Source organism: Lepisma saccharinum, chromosome 2 (genome assembly GCF_977018435.1).
Source record: "Lepisma saccharinum chromosome 2, izLepSacc3.1, whole genome shotgun sequence".
Lineage (NCBI taxonomy): Eukaryota > Metazoa > Arthropoda > Insecta > Zygentoma > Lepismatidae > Lepisma > Lepisma saccharinum.
Window position 1 is genome coordinate 146,677,895 of NC_139230.1, and position 25,623 is coordinate 146,703,517.

The 25,623-nt window shown below is 36.7% G+C and overlaps 1 protein-coding gene across 2 annotated transcripts in view; it reads left to right on the plus strand.

Annotated features, from left to right (window-relative positions):
- Positions 1-17,224, plus strand: part of LOC145984138 (ubiquitin-conjugating enzyme E2 N-like) — a 107,768-nt gene extending 90,544 nt beyond the window's left edge. For both annotated transcript variants that reach the window (XM_083117584.1, XM_083117583.1), the window contains exon 4: positions 11,218-17,224. In XM_083117584.1, the coding sequence (XP_082973710.1) occupies positions 11,218-11,396 (179 nt within the window). In that variant the 3' untranslated portion in view covers positions 11,397-17,224. The remainder of the gene's footprint in view (positions 1-11,217) is intronic.
- The last annotated feature ends 8,399 nt before the right edge of the window (positions 17,225-25,623 follow it).

Genomic DNA, 25,623 nt, shown 5'->3' on the forward strand with positions numbered 1-25,623 from the left:
TACAGTAAATACTACTATACTGCTAGGGCATAATTCATCTCCAAGAAATGGAGCACAGATTCTTGCACTGGAAGTTGTAAGATACTTGTTTTACACAGTAACAAGTGAATTTGCTGTCGCTACCGCGGCTCATGCTAAGTTGACGGGACGAGCAGAAGCCCCGCCTGCATGCATTTCTAAGTGATGACGTCAGAGGACCTCCTGTCTGTGGAGAGGAAGTTTTCAAACCCGTGACGTAGCAGGTGAATTTCAGCAGTGTTTGAAGGCGTGTTTCTCGAGTACCGAAACAAATATCGCCGAGATATTTTGCACATCTCATGTTTGTGTCATTATCTGTAAAATGAATGGATTTAAAATGTTTTTCATGTCAAAGTGGAAATGTCCATTGACAAGGTATACATCCTTATGCAGTTTGTAGAGTGCACATGTTGAAGTCTGATGAGTACTTGTCAAGCTTTACAAAATGAATCCCTTGTACCAAGTAAGAAGTATTTTTGGTTTGCTCCAGAGTTTATATCTATCTTCTTGCAGCAAGAACACCACCATGCATTTTAAGACTGTCATTTCAACGTGGAGCCTCCCAACATGATGACTCTCTTATCGTCTCCATATAGTTGTGGTCAGCCCAGAACCACTGAATCCAGTTCGATATTTTGAATATTTGTTGATTGCATGCAATAATTGGAACTGTCCTGGTTTCAGAAGATTTACTGCTTTTAGAGTGACGTCAAATCCATGTCATACCATTGCGACTTATTTAGTTATCAGGAAACAAAAGCAGCAGTGCTGTTACATCACGTGGATGAGTTGAAGTTTGAAGTGGTTTCCAAACTATGTACGTATGTTTCACAGTGTGATTGTGATCAACTCATCGGAGCTAATGCAGTTCACAACATGTTAACACCAGGCGGTTTCTTTACTTGCAATTTCTTAAATCATCCGATATTGAAGGCCGAAAGTTCTGAGCTTAAGTCACTCACTCACACTCTCTAGCATTCTTAAACCTGAAAGTAGCACAAGCCTTCCATCTGTCCCTATCCTGGGCAAGGTCAATCCAAACTTTTCCATATTTACAGATTTCCTTTAGGTCCATCTCAATGTTATTCCTCATTTTCATCTTGACCTTCCTACAGGTCTCTTGCCATCATGTTTCCCAACAAGAATCCTGTAAACACTTCTTTCCCCTCCCATTCATGCCACATGAACTGTCCATCTAAAAGTCTTCTTGATTTAATTATTCTATATGAATGCATATTATGCAGTTCTAAATTATGTAACCTTCTCCACTCACCTGTCTCCTCATCACTTTTAGGTCCAAATATTTTTCTAAGGGTTTTATTTTCAAATACTCTTAATTTATGTTCCTCTTTTAATGTAAGGAACAAAGTTTCACATCCATATAATACTAAAGGTAAAATTACTGTTTTGTATATTTGAACTTTTAGCATCTTAGATATTATACGAGAGAATAAAAGTTTATGAAGAGAAAAGTGTTCTGAACTTAAGGTTTTCCGGAATTGTATAGTTATTGGGAAAAATCCTAATCTAGTATACTCATTTTGACATAGTTAGAATGGGCTATTTTGATCCACTTTTTTGAACATGAGGATGTTAGAATAATACAATTTCTGTATCATGAAAGAACCTCCAGCACTTGTAGTCATAGGGTATCTAAATAATTTCCACTATTTTCGTATTACAATGAATATATGTTTTTCTTTCCAATAATAAAAAAAATAATGCTGTAAGTGGCCTTGTTGTCAACAGAGATTTGCTGATTTCTAATGGAGAAGTACAGAGCGACAGTGGTCCTTGGATACTTCAATGGCTGACAATACTATGTACTTGTTAGTGAAAACTATAAAAAAGTCATAAAATACACCGCAAGTAAACAGTACACTGGACGTTCCAAGTGTTGAATGGAAAATCTTGAATCCACTACATCATGCGAATGTGAAGGATACAATTTTGAAACCTGATAAAAGAAGGGAAACGATATAACAAAATATTTTCTAAATAATTTTCACTATTTTCATATCAATTACAATGAATATGCGTTTTTCTTTCCAATAATAAAATAATTTAATACTGTATAAATTTCAATAACTCCAACTTACACAAATCAAAATAAGTTGTATATAAATTGTATCTCCTATAAAAATATTGTTGAAGGTAAATTTATAAATATAAGAAATTGTCTAAAGTATTCTAACAAGATATCAAATACTATTGTTTAGTTCGAGAATTATTAAGACTTTCAACTTGCCACTATTCACATAAAGTATCATAAATAGCGAGTCTATTTTTTATTTTTCAAAAATAGATTTATTAATATATTATTGAAGTTTGCACTATTTAGAACATTTCTGAAAAGAAAGCGGAAGTTGATAGGTGCTACCATTCCCGAGATATATGGAATCAAAAATATCCAATATGGCGGCCATCAGATCGCAGATGAGGATTGGCTACTTGACTGAACATATCTTAATTAGTACAACAATTAATTCTACCAAGTCTCTTGCTTTTATTAAAAAGTCAATGATATCGGACTTAACTGCCAGACTGTGATGAAGAGACACTCTTTTGGTACTATCCTCCACTTGGAGACACATTTTATGCTGTACCCTTCATTAAAGTACATTATACCTTATATCGTTTTAAAGCTTATGATATAGGCTACAACTTTTATTTGAAACAATTTCTTGTCATTTAATTTGTTCAAAAGTTAAAAGGCAAAAACTTTAAAAGGTACTAGAAAAATTTCACTTTTTAAAGATATTTTTTTAAATTATGGCAAAACCAATGACATTATCGAAAACTTTAACAGAATCTTTTTTGTAGCCCATCTAATGAGGATTAAGACTAAAAAGAGATGACCTGCCTACGACAATTGGTTACAGAGATAAAGGTCAATAACTGAGAGTCTGCGAAATTGATGTTGGGGGGGGGGGGCTGAGGGGGAAGCACCGCGAGGAGGGACGTAGACTTTTGGGATTTTGCACTACTAGTAGTGTTCTAACAACTGACCAAAATTCAGCTTTTACAGAATTATTCCCGACATTGGCCTCTTTTTGTCCTTCTTTGACTGGGCTATATGTCAAATGGCAATTGTAAACTTCCCACATGAAATTAAATATTTTATATATAATATACAGTTTAATTGAGTTGAATTAGAATTTTTTAATACATTGCAATCACACAGATCCTTTACATTGTTAATATGCATATTTGTGTGGGGGGGGGGGGGAGATAGTAATACATAAGGTTGAAATAGAGAAAACATGTGCTTGGACTTTCGAATTTTTGGCAAGTTCGACTTCAAAACTGGGGATTATACTTGAATTTTATCATGGTCTTAGAGTGGCCACCCTCGGCCTGTAATAGCAGAACGGTCAGCACTCGTTCCTATGGTGCCGTCAGTCTCTGGTTCGAGTCTGGGGGGGGGGGGGGGGGGGGGGAAGGCAACCAAAATTTCGGTGTTGACCCAGCCTTATGAAGACAATTGAGAAGCTACTTGAAAGGAAATAGTAGCATGCTCCAGTCTCAGAAGCCAGAAAACAGAGGTGATGGGACTCCACATGCTGACCATGCTTCACCCAATGAAAAGCTGCTTGATAGGCCTTGCCCACAGAGAGTTGGTGAACCATAGAGTTTGCTTTAGTTTAAAAGTTGACTAGAATGACTTTTCAAATTTATGCACAACTAATTGTAAATAGCATATTGGTTATGTGCGTATTACTCACTATCTATAAACATAAATACGTTAAAAGTATTAAATTTCGTCTACTTACGTAAGTCAGTATATATTCGTTGTAAACTAAGTTTCGGAAGCTTTACTGCTTCCTTCTTCAGGTGGTCATATTTTAGGCTTGGAACATCAAGCCACATCGGAGAAGTGTCATACGAGGATACTAGGTAAAAGGTTGGGGTTAAAAACACTTCATGGTGCTCGACACACACAAAATTTAAAACTACCTTTGTTAAAAACCTGTAAAACTCACAAAAAAAACATGTTAAAATCACCAACACTGTATGCGTGAGTGGCCATTGAAAGCCCTAGTTCCCGGCCAAGGTGAAGCATGCGAGCAGCTGGTGCTGTGCTATGGAGTTGTGGGGAACTTCCTCTCCAATGAGTGGTCCCTCCCCCCCCTTTTTTTTCCCCGTCACCAATCCAAGGAGAATTACGGATAGTTTATATAAAGTGAAAAAATGGGCTAAAGATAATAATGTGTATCTCATTCAATCTGACAAGGAAAATAAGATGGTAGTAATGGAAAAAGATGTGTATCAAAGTAAGTTGGAAGAATGTTTTCTGAATAGTGATTTCGAAATGGTTAATGGCAACCCAATTAACAAAATTAGAAATGAGATTAGACGTGGGATAGAAACCAGTATAACTTTGGGCAGTTTAGAAAATAAAAGCTCATCAAAGAAGCGAAAGAGGGGAATATCCCTACAACATTGGGCATCCCAAAAACACACAATGCGCTGGTTCCACTTAGACCAAAAATTCCCACTTAGACCAAAAATTCCCACTTATGAACACCCAGGCTATGGGTTGGCAAAAGCATTAATTAAAAGAATGAAGAAGATTAATGTTAACACTCAGTATAGAGTTAAAAACTCATTTGAGGTAAAAAACTCAATTGAAAGATTAGAAATCGGGAGCGATGACCAAATTGGTAGTTTTGATGTAATAAATTTGTACCCTAGTGTACCGAGAGAGAAAGTCTGTGACTGCCTTCAGAGGTGGCTATTAGACCTTGGCGTGGATATATTAGTAGCATGGGAATACGTCGGGTGGTTCTTTCTTGTAACCGGTTACAATTATTTCTGCGTGAATGATAAGATTTTTCGACAAAAAGAAGGATTATCGATGGGCAACCCAATATCGAGTTTGCGGCAAATATTTTCTTGCATTACCTAGAAAAAGCTGTTTTGGAACAAGTAGGAGTAGGCTTAAAGTATTATGGTAGATATGTAAACGATATCCTTATAATCGGAAAAGAAAAGGATCTTAACACTGTTTTTGCTGAATTAGAGAAACAAGAAGACAGAATAGGCTTCACAAAGGAGAACTTGGTAGATGGGAAAATAAATACCTGGACCTAAGGATTATTAAAACTGAAAAGGGAATAAGAACAGGAGTATTTCATAAACCCCTAGCAGGCAATCTTTATATTAATAAAACATCCAAACATTCTAGTAGGGTCAAATCGAATGTTTATTTAAACTTTTTTGTAAGGGCTGAGAGATTATGTAGTAATGCCATGGAGAAAGAAAAGGAAATATCATGGATAATAGAAGTAGGATTGAAGAATGGGTACTCCGAATATGAAATGAATGTGTTAGCCAGAAGAACGAGGAAGAATATTGCGAAGGAGAACTCCGATTTCGATAGCAGGTTAGAAAAGGAGAAATTTGAAGAGGGAGAGTTGTATAGTAAAGTTCACTATGTTGGGATCCTATACTGGAAAGGACTCACGGAGAAAATTGAAAAGACAGTGAAAAAGTATGGTGTGAAATGCGGGACGAAAGTCCCTACAAATATTCAAAAGCATTTCATGGATTATAAAAGGGGGGTAAAGATCCGAAGTAACCCAGACGAACAAAAAGGGGTTTATAAGATCGAGTGCGATTGTGGTATGGAATATATTGGACAGACAGGCAGGAACATGCATGTTAGATGGGGGGAACATGATAAGAATATAAGGAAAGGGATCCGAAAACTGGGCTTGCAGATCATGTAATAAACAATGGGCATAGAATCATAAAAAGGGAGGTTATCAAAAGAAGTAACAGTAAATTGGATAGGAATGTATACAAAACGGCACTTATTTGTGCGGGAAACAGAAATAAACTGAACCGAGACTAGGGCAATTTGGATGATGTATGGATTAGCTTTTTTAAAAAGTGGGACAATATGTATGACAAAAATGCCCCGATAGGCTTCCATGTCACTGCGGAGGTAAAGAAAGCAGCCAAAGTGGAACGCGAATTCTCCTTGGATTGGTGACGGAAAAAAAGGGGGGAGGGACCACTCATTGGAGAGGAAGTTCCCCACAACTCCGTTGCGTGGTGCCAGCTGCTCACACACTTCACCTTAGCAGGGAACTAGGGCTTTCAACGGCCACTCAAGCATACCATGTTGGTGATTTTAATATGTTTTTTTTCCGTGAGTTTTAAGGGTTTTTAACAAAGGTAGTTTTAAATTTGTATGTGTCAAGTGCCATGAAGTGTTTTTAACACTTCTCCAACGTGGCTTGATGTTCCAAACCTAAAATACGACCACCTGAAGAAGGAAGCAGTAAAGCTTCCGAAACATATTTTACGACGAATATATACTAACTTACGTAAGTAGACGAAATGTAATACTTTTAACGTATTTGTGTTTATAGCTCATTGTAATGAGCTCTTCAGATTGTATCTATAATTATTCACAACAAAAGAATTTGTGGTTCTGCACAATTCACTATAATAACACAGGCCTGCAAAGATTTTGTGGCTCAAAATATTTAATGTGATATAAGTCAAATCAAGTGCCCTGATGGCAGATATATTATTAGTTTTGGCATATCACGTACAGATTTTGTACAATTCCACATTTTATTAATCGTGATGACAGTGGTAATTGTATTAGAAGCACTGCTTGTAACATTGATGGAAAGATATTTTAAATGCGTGAACATTGCAAAATGTGGTGTATTACAATGTATTTGTTTGTGTATTGATTAAATAACGCCAGCAATGGAGATTTGTGCTCCTGAAGCCTTTACTGGAGATCAAAGTAACAAGCTTCATGCCAAATGCCAGCATGCGAACCACTCGACAAATAGGAGCTCTAGGCATAGTTTGGTTGCCCCATGACCATGTCATTTGCTCACATGAGTTTGTATTTAGCATATTTTAAAATTAAATTAGGAGATCATAACAAAACGTGGGCTCCACATGTTGCGTGTGAAACATGTGTAGAAAATCTCAGACAGTGGTACATTAGTGTTTGTTCATCCATGCCTCAGTATTGCAATGGTTTGGCATGAGGAACAAAATCATTATAATGGTTGTTATTTATGTGTTTGTAAAGTATTGGGGTTCAATGCAAAAAACAAGAGAAATACTGAATACACAAATCTACCATCAGCAATATGACCTGTCCCACATGGACCAGGTGTTGCAATTCCAACACCACCAACATCATTACCAGAGAGTGAAATGTCATCCACTTCAAGTAATGAAGAAGGTGATCTAATATGTTCACCAGATTCAAAATCCACAACATTTCTCTGTCAGAATTGAATGATTTGGTATCTGACATAGGGATAACTAAAGAAAAGAGTGAACTTTTGGGGTCCAGACCGAAAGAAAAAATCTTTTAGCTGCTGTAACAAACTTTTATTGCTACAGAAATCATGAATAATTAAAACAATTTTTTGTTAAGGAAGGACAACTTGTGTACTGTTGTGATAGCCCTGGCTTGATTGGCTACATAGGAACAGTTTATGAAACAAAATACTGGTGCTTACTTATTGACTCTAGTGTGTTCTTCTTCACAATTTGAATCAACTGGCATCAGTGCCAATTGCTGATTCAACATCACTTAAAGAAACCATTGTTAAAAAAAAAAAAAATACAACGATCATAAGTTGTACGTATTCTGTGATCCGAGGATGTGTGGATTTTATTGGGACAGCAAGGAGGGTACACTAAATTCAATAATTTGCCATGCTTTTTGTGAATGGGACAGTAGAACCAAAGACAAACACTGGGCAGTTTCTAATTTGCCCAAAAGGAAATACCTAGTGCAGGGTACAAAAAATGTAGCCAAGTTCCCATTAATTGACCGACACAACGTTTTGTTCCCTACTTTACACATTAAGTTAGGCTGTTTATCAAAGCCCTGGACAAAATTAGTCTTTGTTTCCAATACCTTGTTCAAAAATTCCCGATGTTGTCTCAGGCAAAGATTAAAGAGGGAATTTTTGATGGACTGCAGATTTGCCAGCTCATTAAAGATTCTGCATTCAGAAATACAATGAATGACTTGGAGCTTCCGGCATGGGATTCGTTTATTGACGTAATCAACCAGTTTTTGTGCAATGTCAAAGATGGCAGACACGAAGAGATTGGGAAAACCCTGCTTCAAAAACTGCAGATGCTCAGCTGTGACATGAGTTTGAAGTTACATTTTACATATGCGCACCTTGACTACTTCCCCAAAAACTTAGTGGCACTAAGTGAAGAACAGGGAGAGAGATTCCATCAGGACATTAAGGAGATGGGAATGCGGTATCAGGGTCGGTGGGATGTCTCCATGATGGCTGACTACTGTTGGTGTTTACTACAGCGCCTTGAATAACGTAGTGTGGAAAACGACCCAACAAACTGGTTCCCCGAGACGATGACAAGTAGATGGCAGTGCGATCGACCCAGGTGCTAATTTTGTTATGAAAGTAATGCGGCTTAGTAAGTTTTTGGAATATATTGTGTAGATTTGTTTCTCTAGAAAGGCGGTAAGTGAATTGATGGAAACAGTTATATTTGTGGAGTGATTTGCAGTCACGAAATGGCATTAATTTGGAAAGAAAAGTAAAATAAAATTAATAAATAAATAGCATGCGTAACACAAGAAGAAACATCGCAATGTGATTCCGGACGTCAGGTCTTGGACTGTGTATTAGAGTTTATTTTTCTATGTTATTAGAATATAAATAGTACCCTGAGAGATATTTCATACCGAGGCGACAAACCACAAATGTCGCTTGAAAGCGAGCAGTCGGAAATCAATGCAGCCTTTCGAACCGTAGGGACAAAAGCTCTGACTGCACAGTTTCCTCAAGGAGATTTTACACCAAAGCGACACGGGTCATTCGGTCCAAGGCAACTTTCATACCGAAGTGACACATGCTGCTTGGAAAGGAGCCAATCGAGAGCAACATTTCACATCGTAGCGGCATGACGGGAAGTACAGGCCAGCGTTCGGTTGGTGAAATCCTCAAGCGATAAGTGTCGCGTGCCCCTTGTCGCTTTGGTGCGCAATCTCACTAAAGCAAGACACTCATTGCATCGCGTATGCGCGAACAACAAACCACGGCAACATGTTGCAAGCTATTGAGGAAATGACCCAGTTTGAGCGACGCAGAAGCGACAAAGCGACACGTGTGGCTTATCGTGTCGCCTAGATCTGTTGTTGTAATTTGCGGTTTATCGTGTCGCCTATCTGTTGTTCGCAAGCAACGCTTGCTAATAGACTGAAGGCACCATGTCGCTTGCCACTTAGTTGGGATCTCCCCCTGTAGCGCGTCGCTTCGGTCTGAGCACCCTTCCTTTAAGGAGCTTTCCGACCGAAGTAACAAGTAGCACGCGAATACGCCATATGAACGTGTCGTTTGCTGTTTGGACCCTCAAAGTTTTGTGGGGTTCCCCTTGTCGTTTCATGCAATCATCATTATCATCATCACCGCGATTAGTTTAAAGCGGAAGAAAAGATACAGTAAATATCAAAAATACAAATGCTTCAGTGTGTATATCTTTCAAATAAATGATGATGATGATGATAATGATAATAATAATGAAAATAATTCATACACAAAAATTTAGTTGCCAAGAATATTCCACGCGTATTTTTTCTCCCGTATTATTAACGAAAGTATGACGATAACAGGACGTGGTCGACTGTCTAGAATTTTCGTTAATATCTTCGTGACCACTGTACCAAATATCATAGCAATTATCACATTCATAGAAATGCTTCATGTAAAAGAATCAGACGTTGCAGCGAAAACTCCATTTACTTCCATTATAAGCAGTCGAACACCAAGCACCGGGTTCAACACCAGCGCCTCTAGTGGATCATTTTCGAGTGGAACCAGCGAAAGAGCGCAGAACCATGCCGTTTTCCACACTACGTTATTCTAGGCGCTGTAGTGTTTACTAAGGAAGAATCACCAAGAACACAAACGCAAATCAACACAGCGAACATTTGCAATAAAGTGAAGGAGAAGATAATTTAATTTGTCTGAGGTATATTTCAAATGATTTCAGGACACTGCAATTTATTTTCATATTGCATACTCTAGCTCTTTTCCAGTCTTACAGAGAGTGCTCTATATGCTGGCAAGGCAAGTGGGGAGCAGGGAAGTGACCAATCCAGTGCCATAAGAAACACAGCAGCCTGTAGAATGTGGTGCATATAGTAGTTCCTCGTCTCGACGTTGTAACTCTTGGTGCATCTGCTGTTGTCTGGTTTGTCCTCTGCATATTCCCCACTCACTACCTCCCTTGCCAGCATATAGATCCCCCGTCGTAAGAGTAGAAAAGACCTATAGTTGTTAAAATGTCCTTTCTTACCAGTATTAATTAATTAAAAATCAGTAAGTCAATAAATATTTCATGTCATCATTGTAAAAAATCCTTACGTGATACAGGAAAATGGTATGCAGATTTGAATTCAGCACACCAAAATTAGGGAAGAACACCTATTTACCCTTATGCCACAAAACAAAAATTTTATTTCGCAATCTTTCTAGTATTTCTTAAGCAAGTATATCCATATTTATTGGCAGGAAAACCTGACAAGACTTCAAAGTAGTCTCCTTCATTGAGAAATACATGTGTGGAGCTAGTAATTCTGCTACAAAATTGTGGTAATCATTGTATGAAGCCATTTTAAACTAGCAGATGTTAGTTTTATAAAAGAATAATGACTGAAGATTCATTGGTATTAAATGCATAACTTTAGAGTCAATCACTGTAAATTCTCTCTATTTTTCAGCATTCATATAAACATATTTTTAATGCAAGAATGTCCAAGTAATTATACATCTTGTTGATGTCATGAAGCAGGGAATTTATGGATTGCAATGCAATTTTTCAAACATATTCATATATTCAGAGATTTTTTTGCAGTGTCATTTCCTAGTTGACATGCCAAAGAAAAATGAAAGAAGAATAAATGTAAACTTTACTTTTGGACCAAGTTGAAAAGTTAATTTCAGTTCATTGGAATATTGTGATCTAATCGTAATGTATCTAGTCTATTTTGACATCATAGTTTCCATATCTAGAGTATTTAAATTGCAGAAATTGGCTAAAAAGACCACCACCAGAGTATTTAGTAGCTTGTTTGGCCCAAGAATCAGCCATTTTTAAATAAATTGTTACTGAAATGTTATTGATTTGCTGTTACACTCAGTTATACTAAGTTTTATTTGCTTTCAGATAAATGGAGTCCAGCCCTCCAGATAAGAACAGTTCTGCTCTCCATACAGGCTCTTCTAAGTGCTCCTAATCCCGATGATCCATTGGCAAATGATGTAGCAGAGTTGTGGAAAATAAATGAAGCAGAAGCCATAAGGAATGCACGAGAATGGACACGGATGTATGCCATGGACAATTGAAAGACTTCCTAAAAGGATGACAAAAACTTGAAAGAAATGATTTGTTCGTGTTACCGAATGCCACTTGTCTTAAATGCTGTTAGTTGGTTGATTTCAGGCATTTGTAAAGTTTCATCAAGATAACTGTGTGGTTAGAGAAGAACCCAAGTGGTGCGTGATTCTCAAGCAATCATAACAAGTGTTGGGCATAAGATTAAAAAAAGTACTTTCATTGCTTGATGTAGAAGAAAGACAAAAAAATTAATTAAAAGCCTGGATCCTTGCACTGTTTTATTTTTTAAGTGTAGCCGTGGTGCAGCAATTGATGCAGGTGAACTCTCTCAGTATAAACATGTTGGAGAAAAATTAATGTGGAAATTGCTTTCACAAATTTCCATTTGTGTGTTAAATTTTTCTTTTTCTATTGAAAACTGTTATAGTGCTTACAAGGTAATGTGATTTTCTACAACACAAATATATCAATCAAACATTAGTTTTTATTTCAAATTATAATTATTTTGAGTAGTTCCTTAATAATTTGAATATTTCTTGTTAGTTTTCTCTATTTCAGTCTGAATGCTACTTAAATATTTTTTAAGTGTGTTCAAATTGGTTCTCAGTCAAGAGACATGTGTTTTGAAGCATTGTTTAATATTGTACCTCAGTCCGTTTGTATATTTTTACATGTATATAGAAAAAGTTGGAGAAAAGGATGAGTATTTCTTTTTTTTTGAGCATGGAAATTGTTGAAACATGGTGGCATTACATTGTAAACGTTCTTTCTATGGAAGTTCAGGCTGAAGATGTGCTCTTGCAAAAAGTGTTTCAAGTGATTTCTGATCTTTCTGAGCACCTCCATTGAATTTAATAATTGAAATGGCATTACACGTTCAGTAGAGTACTCATATTTTGGCCTTCATTGGCAGTGCTTCCCAGCCTTCATCACAAGAGCCTTCATTCCATGTTAACTATTGAATCTTTGACATTTTCTATTACATGTGCTTAATGGTAAACAAAAGCTTCGTTCTCAATTTATGTTCAGTTTGAAGAAATTTGTTGGTGGAAATATGTCCTTATAATTGTACTAATTTGAATTATGCTTAAACATAGTTATGAAAAACAGGAGGTTACCTTTGCTTATGATACAGCTATATGAAGTTTGTTAAATATAATTGTTAATAGTGATTTGAAATGAAGCCTTCAATGTAATATTCTCAGTGATGTGTTTGAAATTATTATACCATCTATTACTTTGATCTCATGTATAAATTGTTGTTCTTGACAACATATGCATGTTGTTACTTTGAAAATGTTTCAGTATAACATATTTTTAAACACCTGCTGGGTCTATATGTAGAAAGTTGTACTCTGTGTACCTGTAAGGTTTGGAAAAATATTTATTTTCATGGTAAACAGAAATAAAAATCGTTTTTGAGTCAGTCATATTTAAAAGAAAGAAAGACTAAGTTTACCCCTTTTTTGAGTCTGCAATAAAGACATTAAAAAATTTTTGAGCGATTGCAACAGTGAAATTTTATACTTTGCCATGATACACATATTTTATGTATATAATATATATTTATGTATGTTGCTTTTGAATGCTAAGTAAATTTGTGAATATGTCACAGACTGCCAAATTGGGTAATTTAGTATGCAAGCCATTGTAATACTACTTTTATATTTTATAGATAAATAAGGTATTATTTGAGCAGCGTATATTCTTGAAATGAATGTATGGTTGGGTGTGTGGGCAGAATTTTTTCTTTCCTTTCTCGCCATATCATTGGTCTGGTTAAGGTTGGATTGTTACCTGTATGAATATGTTGTTTGTAATTGACATTCCTAAGATTCTGAAGTTTGTTTACTATAATTCATCCTAGTCTTGTATAAACATCTTCTATTTACCCAACAAAGACATTTGATTAATTACAAATAACAGATATTTTAATTACATTGCATTTACTCTTCATAAGTTGAAGCTCATACAAAGTATTTGTTTGTATGCATCATCAGTATGAGTGAAAAGTTTGTAAAAATAGCTTAAATCTGAAATATGTGAAAGCTAAAGCCATAAAAGTTGTATCCTGTAAAAGAACATAGCTTTTTAAATTTTTCGTTGTTAACCACCATTGAGTGGTTACATTCTTCAGATGTATTTTATGAAGGAAGGAAGGGTTGATATGTTTGTTTACATAATATTTCTCCTTAATTACTTTTGCAACATGTTGCTCTACTTTTGTTCCATCATATCTCTTCTCTCCTCCTCCCTCTCTTTCTTTTATGTACAATTTCTATAGATATTCTGTTGCCATATAAATGATTATATTTTTATAATTTTAATACCAACTGAACATGAAAAATTCATCAGCTGCAAATGAATGATACATAGTGTAATCACCATGAACTTGGTTTGAGTTGATCTCAAATCATTGTAGGGAAATAAATTTAAAATAAACTTTGTTGTTTTTCTCCATTTTTGTATTGAACCTTGTGTAAAATAGAAAATCAGAACACTAGTTAGCCATCTCAAAGGTTTTATAAAGTATTGCCTAGTAAATCTATACACAGCATAACATGACAGATCATACTCTAAATGAACACCTGTAAAGAAAATCTTTGCACTAAATGAAACATTGGTAAATATGGCAGTATTTTGTACAATTAATAGTAAATTGCTGAGATATTAATATGATTCTTTCCTTGAACAAATGAATTTTTACTCTTGAGGGTAAAAGTGTGTAGCTGTTGAATGGAGGATCTACCTCATCCCACCATTGCATAAAGTCTGACATTTTAGATTCCCATTTGAATCAGATATCAATCAGTATTGACAATCAACAATCAATAAATTGGCAACCAATGAGAAAGCCCCTTTCAGCTTTGTTGTATGAAATACAAGGTTCAGAAACACTTTTGTGCTTGTCTGTGCAGGTATTCAGAAATTGATATTAAGTTACTACATGATTTAATTAATTTTAATTTTTTAAATTTTCAACATTTCCCCCCATAGATCTCATGTTTCATGCGTACATTTGTAAATAAGAACAAAAATGCAACACCATTCTATGTTTCTAATGTTACTTGTAACTCTTTTATTGAAAATTGTAAAAAAAATGTTCTCAATTTTGTTTAATTGAAGCTTCAAGTAACTTTGTTTTTAAACTGTATACAAAATCTATGGCTGTGAGAACTCAGGTTATCATATCATCAGATTCAAATTCTGTTACAAAGTAAATAAAGTTTATTCATTGAAATACATGTACACATTCTGGTTAAATCAGACTGGGTAATTTTTTACATTTGTGAAAATTTTTCAATATATTGAGAGGACAGTCACAGGATTATTACATTATCTTTGCATTATCCTTGCAGTCACAAAATGTTAATGAACAATTGTATCTTCTATTTCAACAATCTGCAGTTCAGACACTTTCATGGGATGTAATGTGTAGTTTTTATTTGTGATTGCCTAATGTTTCGTTTACTTCTGATAGTGAAAGTTTGGTTATTATTCCTGTACAAAGATTTTTTCTAGCTGCATTGTTAAATTTTGTGTACATGTTTGTTGCATGGTGCATGCTAGTCACACTCCCTTCTTTCACTAAAAGTAAGATGTGTATCTTCTCTATGGCTGAACCAACACCATACTTATGCCAAGTCGTACAGATTCCCACCAATAAAGTTTCTGATATTGATGCATCCCTAATCTCATCGACTGTGGTGCATCTGCCATTTTGGTCACCATAGATGATACATAGCTAAGTAATCTAGTATTGTACAAAGCTCTGGAAGTTACTCTGTCTAATGTTGCTGTGGTTTCTTTATTATATTGTAATTCCATTGTGTCTATTGTGTTTTATATTGTGGAGAATGTACGTTACTGCCAATGGAACTGAGTTTACTGTATGTAAATTTACAAACTAGCATGATACAGGATTTTGAACATTCCCATCCCATATTCACTTCAATTGTTCATATTGTGTTAGCCATTTATGGTTTTACATCTATGAAAATGAGAACCTTACGATGCAAAGAAAGTAAAGCTAAATAATTTAATAAACCGAACAACAATATTGCTTGGTTGTTTCATATTTTTTTAATTTTTTTATGTAGTTCAAATGTTGTTTATTTTAATGCATTTATGCTATTCTACCTTAGCTCATGGCCAGAAAAAAAGGGAAATATTGTATTTACATCTTAGAACATCTTCACTGCAGTATGAAGCAATCTATGCATAGTGTCAGCTTCAAACCATACTATTAAACAATTTCTTCTTGTGAAAAAATAAATACATCATAGTAGTGACTTCATAAATTTATGTTCAAATTATGTGATGGGGCAGTTCTAAATTTGTTTCTCAACATATTTAATCTTTTTACTTCTTGCAAGTGAGTTTTGCATTTTCTGTGGAAATATGTTCACGAGATTCATATTTGTCTGTGTTTTATCCATTTAAATGTTGTTAATAATTTGCATCAAAACCATAAGCTGTTAAAAACTAGCTAATATTTCTTGAATTAAAAACTATTTTCATGCTTAGTGTATTTTATAATCACAAACCAGTGATGCCTTCTAAATGCCTTGATTTATAGTTCTGTTTCAAGCCACTTAACTTTTACTGCAAGATAAAGTACAATTATATTTATGTGCTAATTGTGTTCAAATAACCTAAGATGATTGTTGTAGATGGAAAAAGGAAACCAAATATCTGTTCTGTGTAGAATTCCAAACTTAGCCAGATCAATTACTTTTCTAGTCATATATTGTGCAGGTCTAAACTTCGAGAGACACCAAACTGTTACATGGGGTCATGCTATTTCTGGACACTCAACCATAAGAAAATGATCCTGTGTGAAATTATAATATTCAATACTGTGGTGAATTGCAGGGCAGTAAGCCTATCAGACATCATAGGATGTATACTCATAATGGCATTCATCAACTTGAAATAGTTAGTCTTGTGGATGGGGTCCAGAAATATTTGAAACCAGTTGTGTAACACCTTAAATACTCATTACGCATGTAGTTCTAAAAGTTTAACTTTTTTCATTGCAGTCCTGATAAAGGTTGAAGTAGTTGAAATATTGTTAGCAAAGGTACAAACATAAATTAATATATAGAAATATCTGTATCCAACCTAACATTATTTCAGTTTACTCTGTCCTTCTGTGTACTTTGAAATGAGAGTGTTATGAAGAAAATAACCATGTTAATGATTTAAACATTCCACTTAGTAAAAAATCTAATTATAGGAAAGTTTTTTGTGAATGACCAGGAACCTAGCTAAAAGATTTTGCCATGAGTGCCAGTGTTGAGTTGAGAAAAACTTGTAAATTTCATACATGTTGATTGATTTTTGAAGTTATGCAACTATTGAAGCTGTACAACTTATACATAAGAAGAAAATATTTCTATCATGTTAATGATAAATAATGTGAAGAATAGAAAAATGAGGTATTAAGCAGAAAGCAAAAACCTATAAAGAGAGCTGGAGAAAACAGTTCATTTGGATGTAAGATGCTTGCCACAAGTTAGTGAACATGCATTTTCCTTGCTACCTTCCCTTTTAAACTCACTTTAATGCAAGTGTTCAGTTTCCTTTTGTTTTGTACAACATTCATTTTATTTTTCACCAATACGTTTTCTGATATATTATTTGTATTATTGTTGTTTGATTAGCAATGTATTAATGCCTTGCCTTAGGCCTTAATATTTGTATTCAAGTATTTTTACTGGAAGCCACAAGGGTAAGCACTGGATGTAGGCTTCATTTAGCATGTAAACATCAAATTGAAAACATACATTTTGTAAAAGTATAAAAAAAGAAAAGAATAAATATTACAAGAAGTTACAATACATGAAAACTCTTTCCTTCCATCTGCCCTGTTGTTGTTTATATTGGAAAAACATGTAGAAAACTATTGCTTCTAAAATCCTGAAAATATTGCAAAGTTCCATTTTTGTTGTTATGGCAGTTCACAGTGAGTCAGAATTCAGAAAATGGGGACAAACATTGAAATTCCTACTTGAAAGCAGAGCCTTTAAACTGTTAGTTTCCTGTAGTACAGTAATGGGGCTGCCTTAAATTGCAAATAGTTCATTCCTGTGTTAACGTAAATGAGGATTTAAGGCAAAGCCCATACATTTCCCAAATGCCATTTCACATGTCTCCCACACAGTTTCATCCATTAAGAGTGGTGTTGATTTATCAGAACTTTATATGTGTGGGTTTCTGTTGCACATATTCAACATATTGTTAAGATATGTACTTTCTGTGGGTCGAGCATGAATTGATTTACTGAATTGTGATTGTTATACAAACACACACATATCCTGCCATTTTTAGTCGAGTTTCAATGATTTGTATTTCTTCCATTTGACTTCTAAAATATGTGGGATGAGGTAGGTTGAAGTTGTTTATGCCGAATGATTCCTTGGGTCTTATAAATGCATCCAAGAGAAAACTGCCAACTCATACCAAAGCACAGTTACGAAATGTAAAATGAATGTGTGTTGCATATGGCTTCACACTAACAAATAAGCCTGCATTGATTACATTGGAACACAGTATGTAATGTAAAGTGATCAGAATTTGAATAATTGGAGACCAGATACTAGCATCTCAGTCCTACACACCTATCGGCTGACATTTGGGACAGTTTTTCACAAATTAGTTTGCAACAAAGTGAGCAAGTGGTACATTCTCTTAGGTGTGTTCCATTTGTGGCAATTCACTAACAGAGATGAACAATATTGATGAGGTCGCTCAAAGACTGGCAAATACTTACAGGGGAGGTTATCTAAGTGTCCCCCTCCGATTTCCATGAAACTTTGCAGGTGTATAGAGGGTCCCAATGGAAGAAATACTTTTTTTTTTTTGTTTCGGCTAAAGGTTTTAGGGGGCAAAACCCCCCTCAAGTGTCAAGATTACAAATTGAAGTAGGGATCTGACCCCGAAACCACGTAAATATGGCATAGGAAGAAAACGCACATATAATTGGAACACGCGCAGCACAGAAATGTAGGATTGTTGGTACCAAATGCAAGTGCTATCGTGAAGGACGATGGCGGTTGAAGTTCTGTGCTAATATTACTGGCAGATACACAAGTGGGACACTTGAAATATGAAGTGCATATCACTGGCAAACACAGCTCTGTGCTGTGTGTCTTCCAATTATATGTGCATGTTCTTACTATGCCATATTTACGTGGTTTCGGGGTCAGATCCCCACTTCACTTTGTCCTCATCTTGACATTTGAGGAAGGGTTTTGCCCCTAAAACATTTTTTTAGCCGAAACAAAAAAAACATGTATTTCTTCCTTTGCACCCCTCTATACACCTGCCAAGTTTCATGGAAATCTGAGGGGGGCACAGGGGTGAGATCCCCACTTCAATTTCTCATCTTGACATTTGAGGGGGGGGTTGCCCCCTAAAACCGTTTTTTAGCCGAAACAAAAAGAAACACGTATTTCTTCCTTTGGGCCCCTCTATACACCTGCCAAGTTTCATGGAAATTGAAGGGGGTCAGTTCCCCACTTCAATTTGTCCTCATCTTGACATTTGAGGGGGAGGTTTACCCCCTAAAACCTTTTATTAGCCGAAACAAAAAAACATGTATTTCTTCCTTTGGGCCCCTCTATACACCTGCCAAGTTTCATGGAAATCGGAAGGGGACACTTAGATAACTCCCTTGTTAGTCATTTTCGTTCTGACTCTTAATCCTACATGCATGGATTAGATTCATTGAGTACTTCTTCACATGTATCAACTTGAATTCAAGAGGTTGAGAGACAAAGCAAAAACAAAAGCACGAAAAACTGACACACAGGAGAATAATTAAATGTAAGAGAGTTAGTTTACTAACTATTTCCACGAAACTTACTTGTACAGTTCTATTAATTTTGGTGGCCTTGGAAGCACTAGTGTAGCCAGATCGTCTGCTCTGTGCCCTGGGGTTAAGTTGTTGCAGTATCAGGAGCCAAATGTGATGCACCTGATTGCTGTTGATGTTTAGATCATGTGGAAGGTGCATAATTGCGTGCGTCTCTTTGATTTTGGTGTCAATCAGTGTGTGCGATGTATGCCTGACTGAAACTTTTTTGACAGTGTGTTCGATGAACTTGAGGTGCTTTGCTAGTCTGGTAGTTGGTTGGGATTTTCCCCCATCAGATAAGTGCTGTTTTATATGCTCATTGATGGTTCTGATTGATCTGTCAATGTAATGCGTCACACTGGGCGTCATTTACTCCTGGGTTGTCAAGGGGTGCTTCTTCCTTGGTTGTAAGATGTAAGGGGTGACCGTTTCTGAACACATGTAAATGTTGACCTCACTTCCACGTACTACACCCTGGAAACTGCGGTCTTGCCGGCCAACGAGGATCTGGCATCTGGACCTATGGCCAGTAAAATCCTCTGTATGGCTGTGTTGTCCTGCGTTTTGTTCTTACATGTGCTGAGTGTCCCTATACAGCCTCAGTTTTTAACCTGGGTAAAGAGATTTATGTACTCGGAGACACATGTTGATTATTTTATCTATGGTTAGGGGCTTGGCTCCCTATAATGTGACTGGTGCAAGTAGCCTAAGTGATGATGCACCCAAAATTTAAATTGTAATCAATCTATAACGTTCTTCCATGGACTCCAGTAACAAAGAAATAAAATTATTTATTGTTAGTACAGCAACTACTTACTGCTAATAATATTAATAATAATGAAATTACTGTTAATTTTTTTATTATTAAATGTTAATTTTAACGTCTTTAGAGTGGATTTGTATTTTGTTATGTTTTCAACACGTTGCATTCTGTTTGATAAGTATGATTTCATAATTTCAAGTGCATTATCCCTTATCCCATAGTGTTCCATTTTAGAAATTAATATTTTGTGGTTTACCAAATCAAAGGCTTTTGTCAAGTCATAAAATATCCCCAATACTATTTTTTTTTCGTTTATACCTTTCAAGATGGATTCGATTAATGTATGTGTTGCACTTGCTGTGCTTTTGTTTTCAATAAATCCGTGTTGTTCTTTTGATAATATGTTGTGTTTATTAAGAAACTGTAGAAGGCGATGTTTTATTAACTTTTCTAGAATCTTGCTTAGAACAGGTAATAATGAAATTGGTCTGTAATTTTGAACCAGGTTTTTACTTCCATTTTTAGATATTGGGTTGACTTTTGCTATTTTTAACTTAGTAGGAAAGATACCATTCGCGATACAGTCATTAAAGAGATATTCTAAAATAGTTGTTACCAAATCCTTGATTTCTTTTATTACTCTGACTGGAAATTCGTCTCCTACAGCCTTTGAGTCTTTTAAATTCCCTATTTCTTTCGATATTTCATTTGTTAGTGGTTGGCGTTAGAAAAAAATGCTTTCTAGAGTAGGCAGTTTAGAGTTATGCAAAAGTTGCAATGGGTTTTTTACGTTAGTTATATTTGTTACTAAGTTATCTCCTAATTCGGTGAAGTATTTGTTAAATGTTTCACACACTGCAAATGGATCGTCTATTTCAACGTCATTTGTACATAATTTTATAGTTATTTGTGTGCTTTTCTTTCATTACTGCATTTTCTTTTACCATCCCACATTGCTTTGCTTTTGTTATTTGAAGACACAATTTTGTTCGCATAATATTTTTGTTTGGCATCTCTTATTTGCGTTTAATAGTAATTTATGTAAAATTTGTTTACTGATTTATTTATGGGAGTGCGTTGACTTTGACTTGTTAGGGATCTTTTTATTTTACTATATTGTTTTACTTCTCGTGTTATCCATTGCTTTCTCCTTCCATTTTTAGTTTTTCTTTTTCTTTTAGGTAAAGCTGTGTCAAAAATATTACAGAATGTATTTGTGAAAATTGTGAACTTTTCATCACTGTCCATTTCACTTACATATATTTGGCTCCAAGATTATTTTTCTATCAAAGATTTAAATTTCTCCATATTTCTTTCACTATATATTCTATTTTCATGCATAATAGGTTGTTTGGTAACATGTTTAATTTTTACGTGCATGACATTTGGCATGTATGATCAGAGAGACCATTTATAATATTATATGAGATGTCACCGTGATTGAGATTTCAGAGGACATTGTCAATTGCAGTTTCGGAATTAGCTGTTATTCTGGTAGGTTTTGTAATAATATAGTTAATATTATACGATAAAGTTAGTGTCAACACACGGTTTCGATCAGGGCAGTCCTTTAAAAAATCAACATTGAAATCTCCTCAGATTCAGTACATTTTCAAGACGTGTAAAAAATATTTCTAAAGACCCTAGTTGGCTCCGATAGACAGACAGTATGACCACAGAGAAGATAAATTATCTTCTCTGTGGTATGACAAGGTTTAAATTATCTATTGTGACAGCAGCACATTCAAAATCTAATTACGATGACTCTTGACACAGTTTGTTAAGTTGTCTAGCATGTGTCAGCAAAATGTTGATTAAGAAATGCAAAGTATTAACCCTCCATTCACTGTACATATATGAAATGACATTATATACGAGAAAAAATATTGCGCTACGAAATTCAATAGAACATACATATAACACCCGAAACAAACAGCTTCTAAAGCCATACTTCACCAGGCTAGCATTAGTTCAAGAAGGACCCGAACAGATGGCAATTAAAATATTCAACCATTTACCAAATGATATAAAAGCAGAAAGTATGACAAGTTTCAAAAACAAATTAAAGAAACTGTTAGTTAATAAGGAATATTATAGCGTTAGTGAATATCTAGATTGTAAATTATAGAAATTATGTAATTATATTTTTTATATATATGAACTGTACTGAACCCTCCAAATACTAATGTATATAGTTTATATGGAGTAATAAAATTCAAATTATTACAGTTATTTAACATAAATACGTTGTTCAATAGTCGATACAAGTTACAATAGGTGCGATTAAATAAATAATTCCGTCGCGCAACAGCCCATGAAGGGCCTAGGCATACCTACAGACCGCCAGTCTCTCTCCCACGCTTTCCTTCGTCAGCTCTAAGCGTGGAGATTTTCAACCAGTATTGGAATAGTTGGGGGGGGGGGGGGTCAGCCCGACGTATTCCCAGCCGTTATAGTAGGTCTCCGTGACCGGATTACGCTCACTCACTCGGAGCTGGGGGTTCGACGGGCTGACCACCCGTCACCCCAATACTGGTCTAAGATCTCCACGCTATAACAGGTGACGGAGGAACAGTGTGGGAGGGAGACCAGCAGTCGGTAGGTAAGCCAAGGCTCTCACGGGCTGTCGCGCTATGGGTTGTTATTATTATGATATTGCATGCCACTTTCACTTGCACGAATTTACTTCAAGCAACAAGGGAGTTTCAGACTGAAGCGACAAGTGATATCGGGATTTCGCACAGAAGCATTCGATCTAAAGCAAACCATTCACCAGTCACGCTTGCGCAACACTGTTCGGCAAAATTAAACTTTTTGTCGCTCCCATGAACCAAATTAGGTGATTCTTATAGATTTCGAGCTCCTGAGTTCGAATCCGCAAACCGTTTTTCTCCAAGACGTACCAGTTTTGAGGGAGGGGGTGGGGGCGGGTTTCAATTACCACGCAAAAGTGCTATTCTCCCCCCATATAAAATTGCATGCTATCATCAGAATTTCAATATAAAACAAGCAGATACAACTACATAAAGAGTAAAAGTTCAACATTTGCATGTCAATTGGTGTTCCTGCTCCTCTTGTAATTTGTACAGGGTGTCTCGCGTGTCGCATTCCAACAGAAGTCGGAAGAAGTTTGTTGATGAAACCTTTCACCGTGTCCATCGGAGACATCACCCAAGCTGTACTGTTGAGGGAAGAAGTCCAAGTGACAATGCAGGAAATGTAACTTGAGAGACATATTAAATCCCATGGTACGAAATGAAGTAATTAACCTGCCCACAATGTCTTTGTAATTAGGTGACTTATGATTCCCGAGATAATTCTTCAGTGATGTAGTCAAATTTCAGTTGTCCCATAAGCGACGGAATGTCACTGCAATACACCAAATCACCATCCTTTGTAAAATTAGGAACTAGGCTCACCTCTCTTCTTCTGTACATCGATATATTCACATCTCGATCAAGTAGATTCCATTGTTGAAGTCGTGATGCAAGCAACAGGGGCCTTGGTCTTCGGAAGGTTTAAGTCTCTGATCAGATCATTCAGTTCTTCCTGACTTATCACATGTGGTTCCTTAGTGTCAGACACTGGGGCGTAATTGGGATCTGAATGCGTACTCGAAGATTGTGCAACATCCTGACAAGTCGCAGGTTCTTCGTCGGATGAAACACTGCTCAGTGTGTATGAGTCTGGTGGTACGGGTACAGGCAGAACAACATCATGTGGGAGAGGTCTCCTCGCGGAATCCAAGTCAGGATACTGTATTTTATGTTTCGTGCCTTTTCAGAAACCTGTAATATTGGTCAGGCAGAAATAACAGTCTGCAACATGATCCCGGGGCTCGCGCCAAACCATACGTACGGCGAATGGTATCGATTTATGTGTACCTTTCAACCATCCTTTTAGAGAACGCGCACACGAGTTACAACCAGGGTTTCGGAGCGGAGTGCGGAGCGTACTAAAGGAGCGCTCCGGAGCGACTTCGAAGCGTCATTTCTACTCCGCTCCTCGCTCCGGAGCGGAGCGTGGTACGACAGCACTCCGATCCGGAGCGGAGTGGTTCGACTTTTTGAATCGCACGCTCCGATCCGGAGCGGAGCGTGATACAACAGCACTCCGCTCCGGAGCGGAGTGGTTCAGCTTTTTGTGAGACACGCTCCGCTCCGGAGCGGAGTGGTTCGACTTTTTGAGTCGCACGCTCCGATCCGGAGCGGAGCGTGATACAACAACACTCCGCTCCGGAGCGGAGTGGTTCAGCTTTTTGAGACGGACGCTCCGATCCGGAGCGGAGCGTGAGGCAACAGCACTCCGCTCCGGAGCGTGGTGCTTTTGACAGCACGCTCCGATCCGTTTAGGAGTTTTTTTTACACGAATGCTGTAATGCAACTATGAATAATGGAATGGGCGCGTTAAAGCTGACTTCCGTGACGGAGTGGTTATAATGGGACCACATGGAAAAGAGCCTGCAGTCCTGTTTCCACGTACTCTAGTTGTTTGTCTGTATGATCGCCCCCGCTTGGAGGGGAGGGACAGAGTGAATCATGCTTCCTTATGGCCCTAGTCTAACGGGTGAAGGAGGAGGTGCGCGGGGACTTTTGACCGAAGCTTTTTTGTTTGTGGTCGCTCTACATCACAGCACCCTATGACGTCAGGGATCCGTGGGGTATTTCAAATTTTGTATTGTGACTCTTAGATATAAAAGTTTGAATGTTGTGTTGAATGGGTTACGAATAATTTAGAGCAATCATTTTTTTCTGCTTTACGGATTTTTCCGACCCACCTCCCCCATACAACAGACAGCTTCGTTTTGTGCCGTATTCCGTGTTCCTTGCAGGTGACTCAGTGCAATCGGCTAGCTCATTGGTCTTGTGCCCGTTTCAAGAGGGGAGGAGGGTGAAACTGGTACATAGCTTGTTTGTGTGTGCTTTCGGGGTTGAGAACTTCGTTCGCTGCGCTGTACGTTGCGTTCGACTTATCCGTACATGGTAGAGACATCGCCTTTGCCAGACAGATCAAGTGTTGCCAGTTGTATTAGAATTATGCTACACCAATTCTGGCTAGATTGTTCTCTTTTAAAAGTATTACTTGCGCGTGTTATTCTTCTCTTCACTGTCATAAAAAGAAGCCTTTAAAGGCTGTGTTCTCTTGTATCATTACATGGATATTATGTGTACTTGTCAACGGTGATGTATGGACATTTAATGAAATTGTTAACGCCGCTGATACATGGACGTCTTCAGGATTTTTTCCAGGAAGGGACAAGCAAGATATTTGTCCAAGGGAGGGGGGCAGAATGAGGCAGAATTTCCCCAAAATAGTATTACTCCCATTAAAAATATTCTACAGTTTGAAGTTATCATGTTCCTGCAACGCCCTTGCAATAATTAACATATATTACTGTGACTGAAATGAAATTATATGCGTGAAATATGTACTTCTTGATTACCTTTAATTTCCGGGTGGCGTGGCCCCCTCCATTTCCGGACGTCCATGCGAATGGAGAAATCATTCCAACCAGTATCGTTTAATAGAATAATAAGGTGACTAGATTTGTTAAATCAATATAAAAGAACGAAAAAAATCCGTAATTGTTAATTCTATGCATCATAAGCCA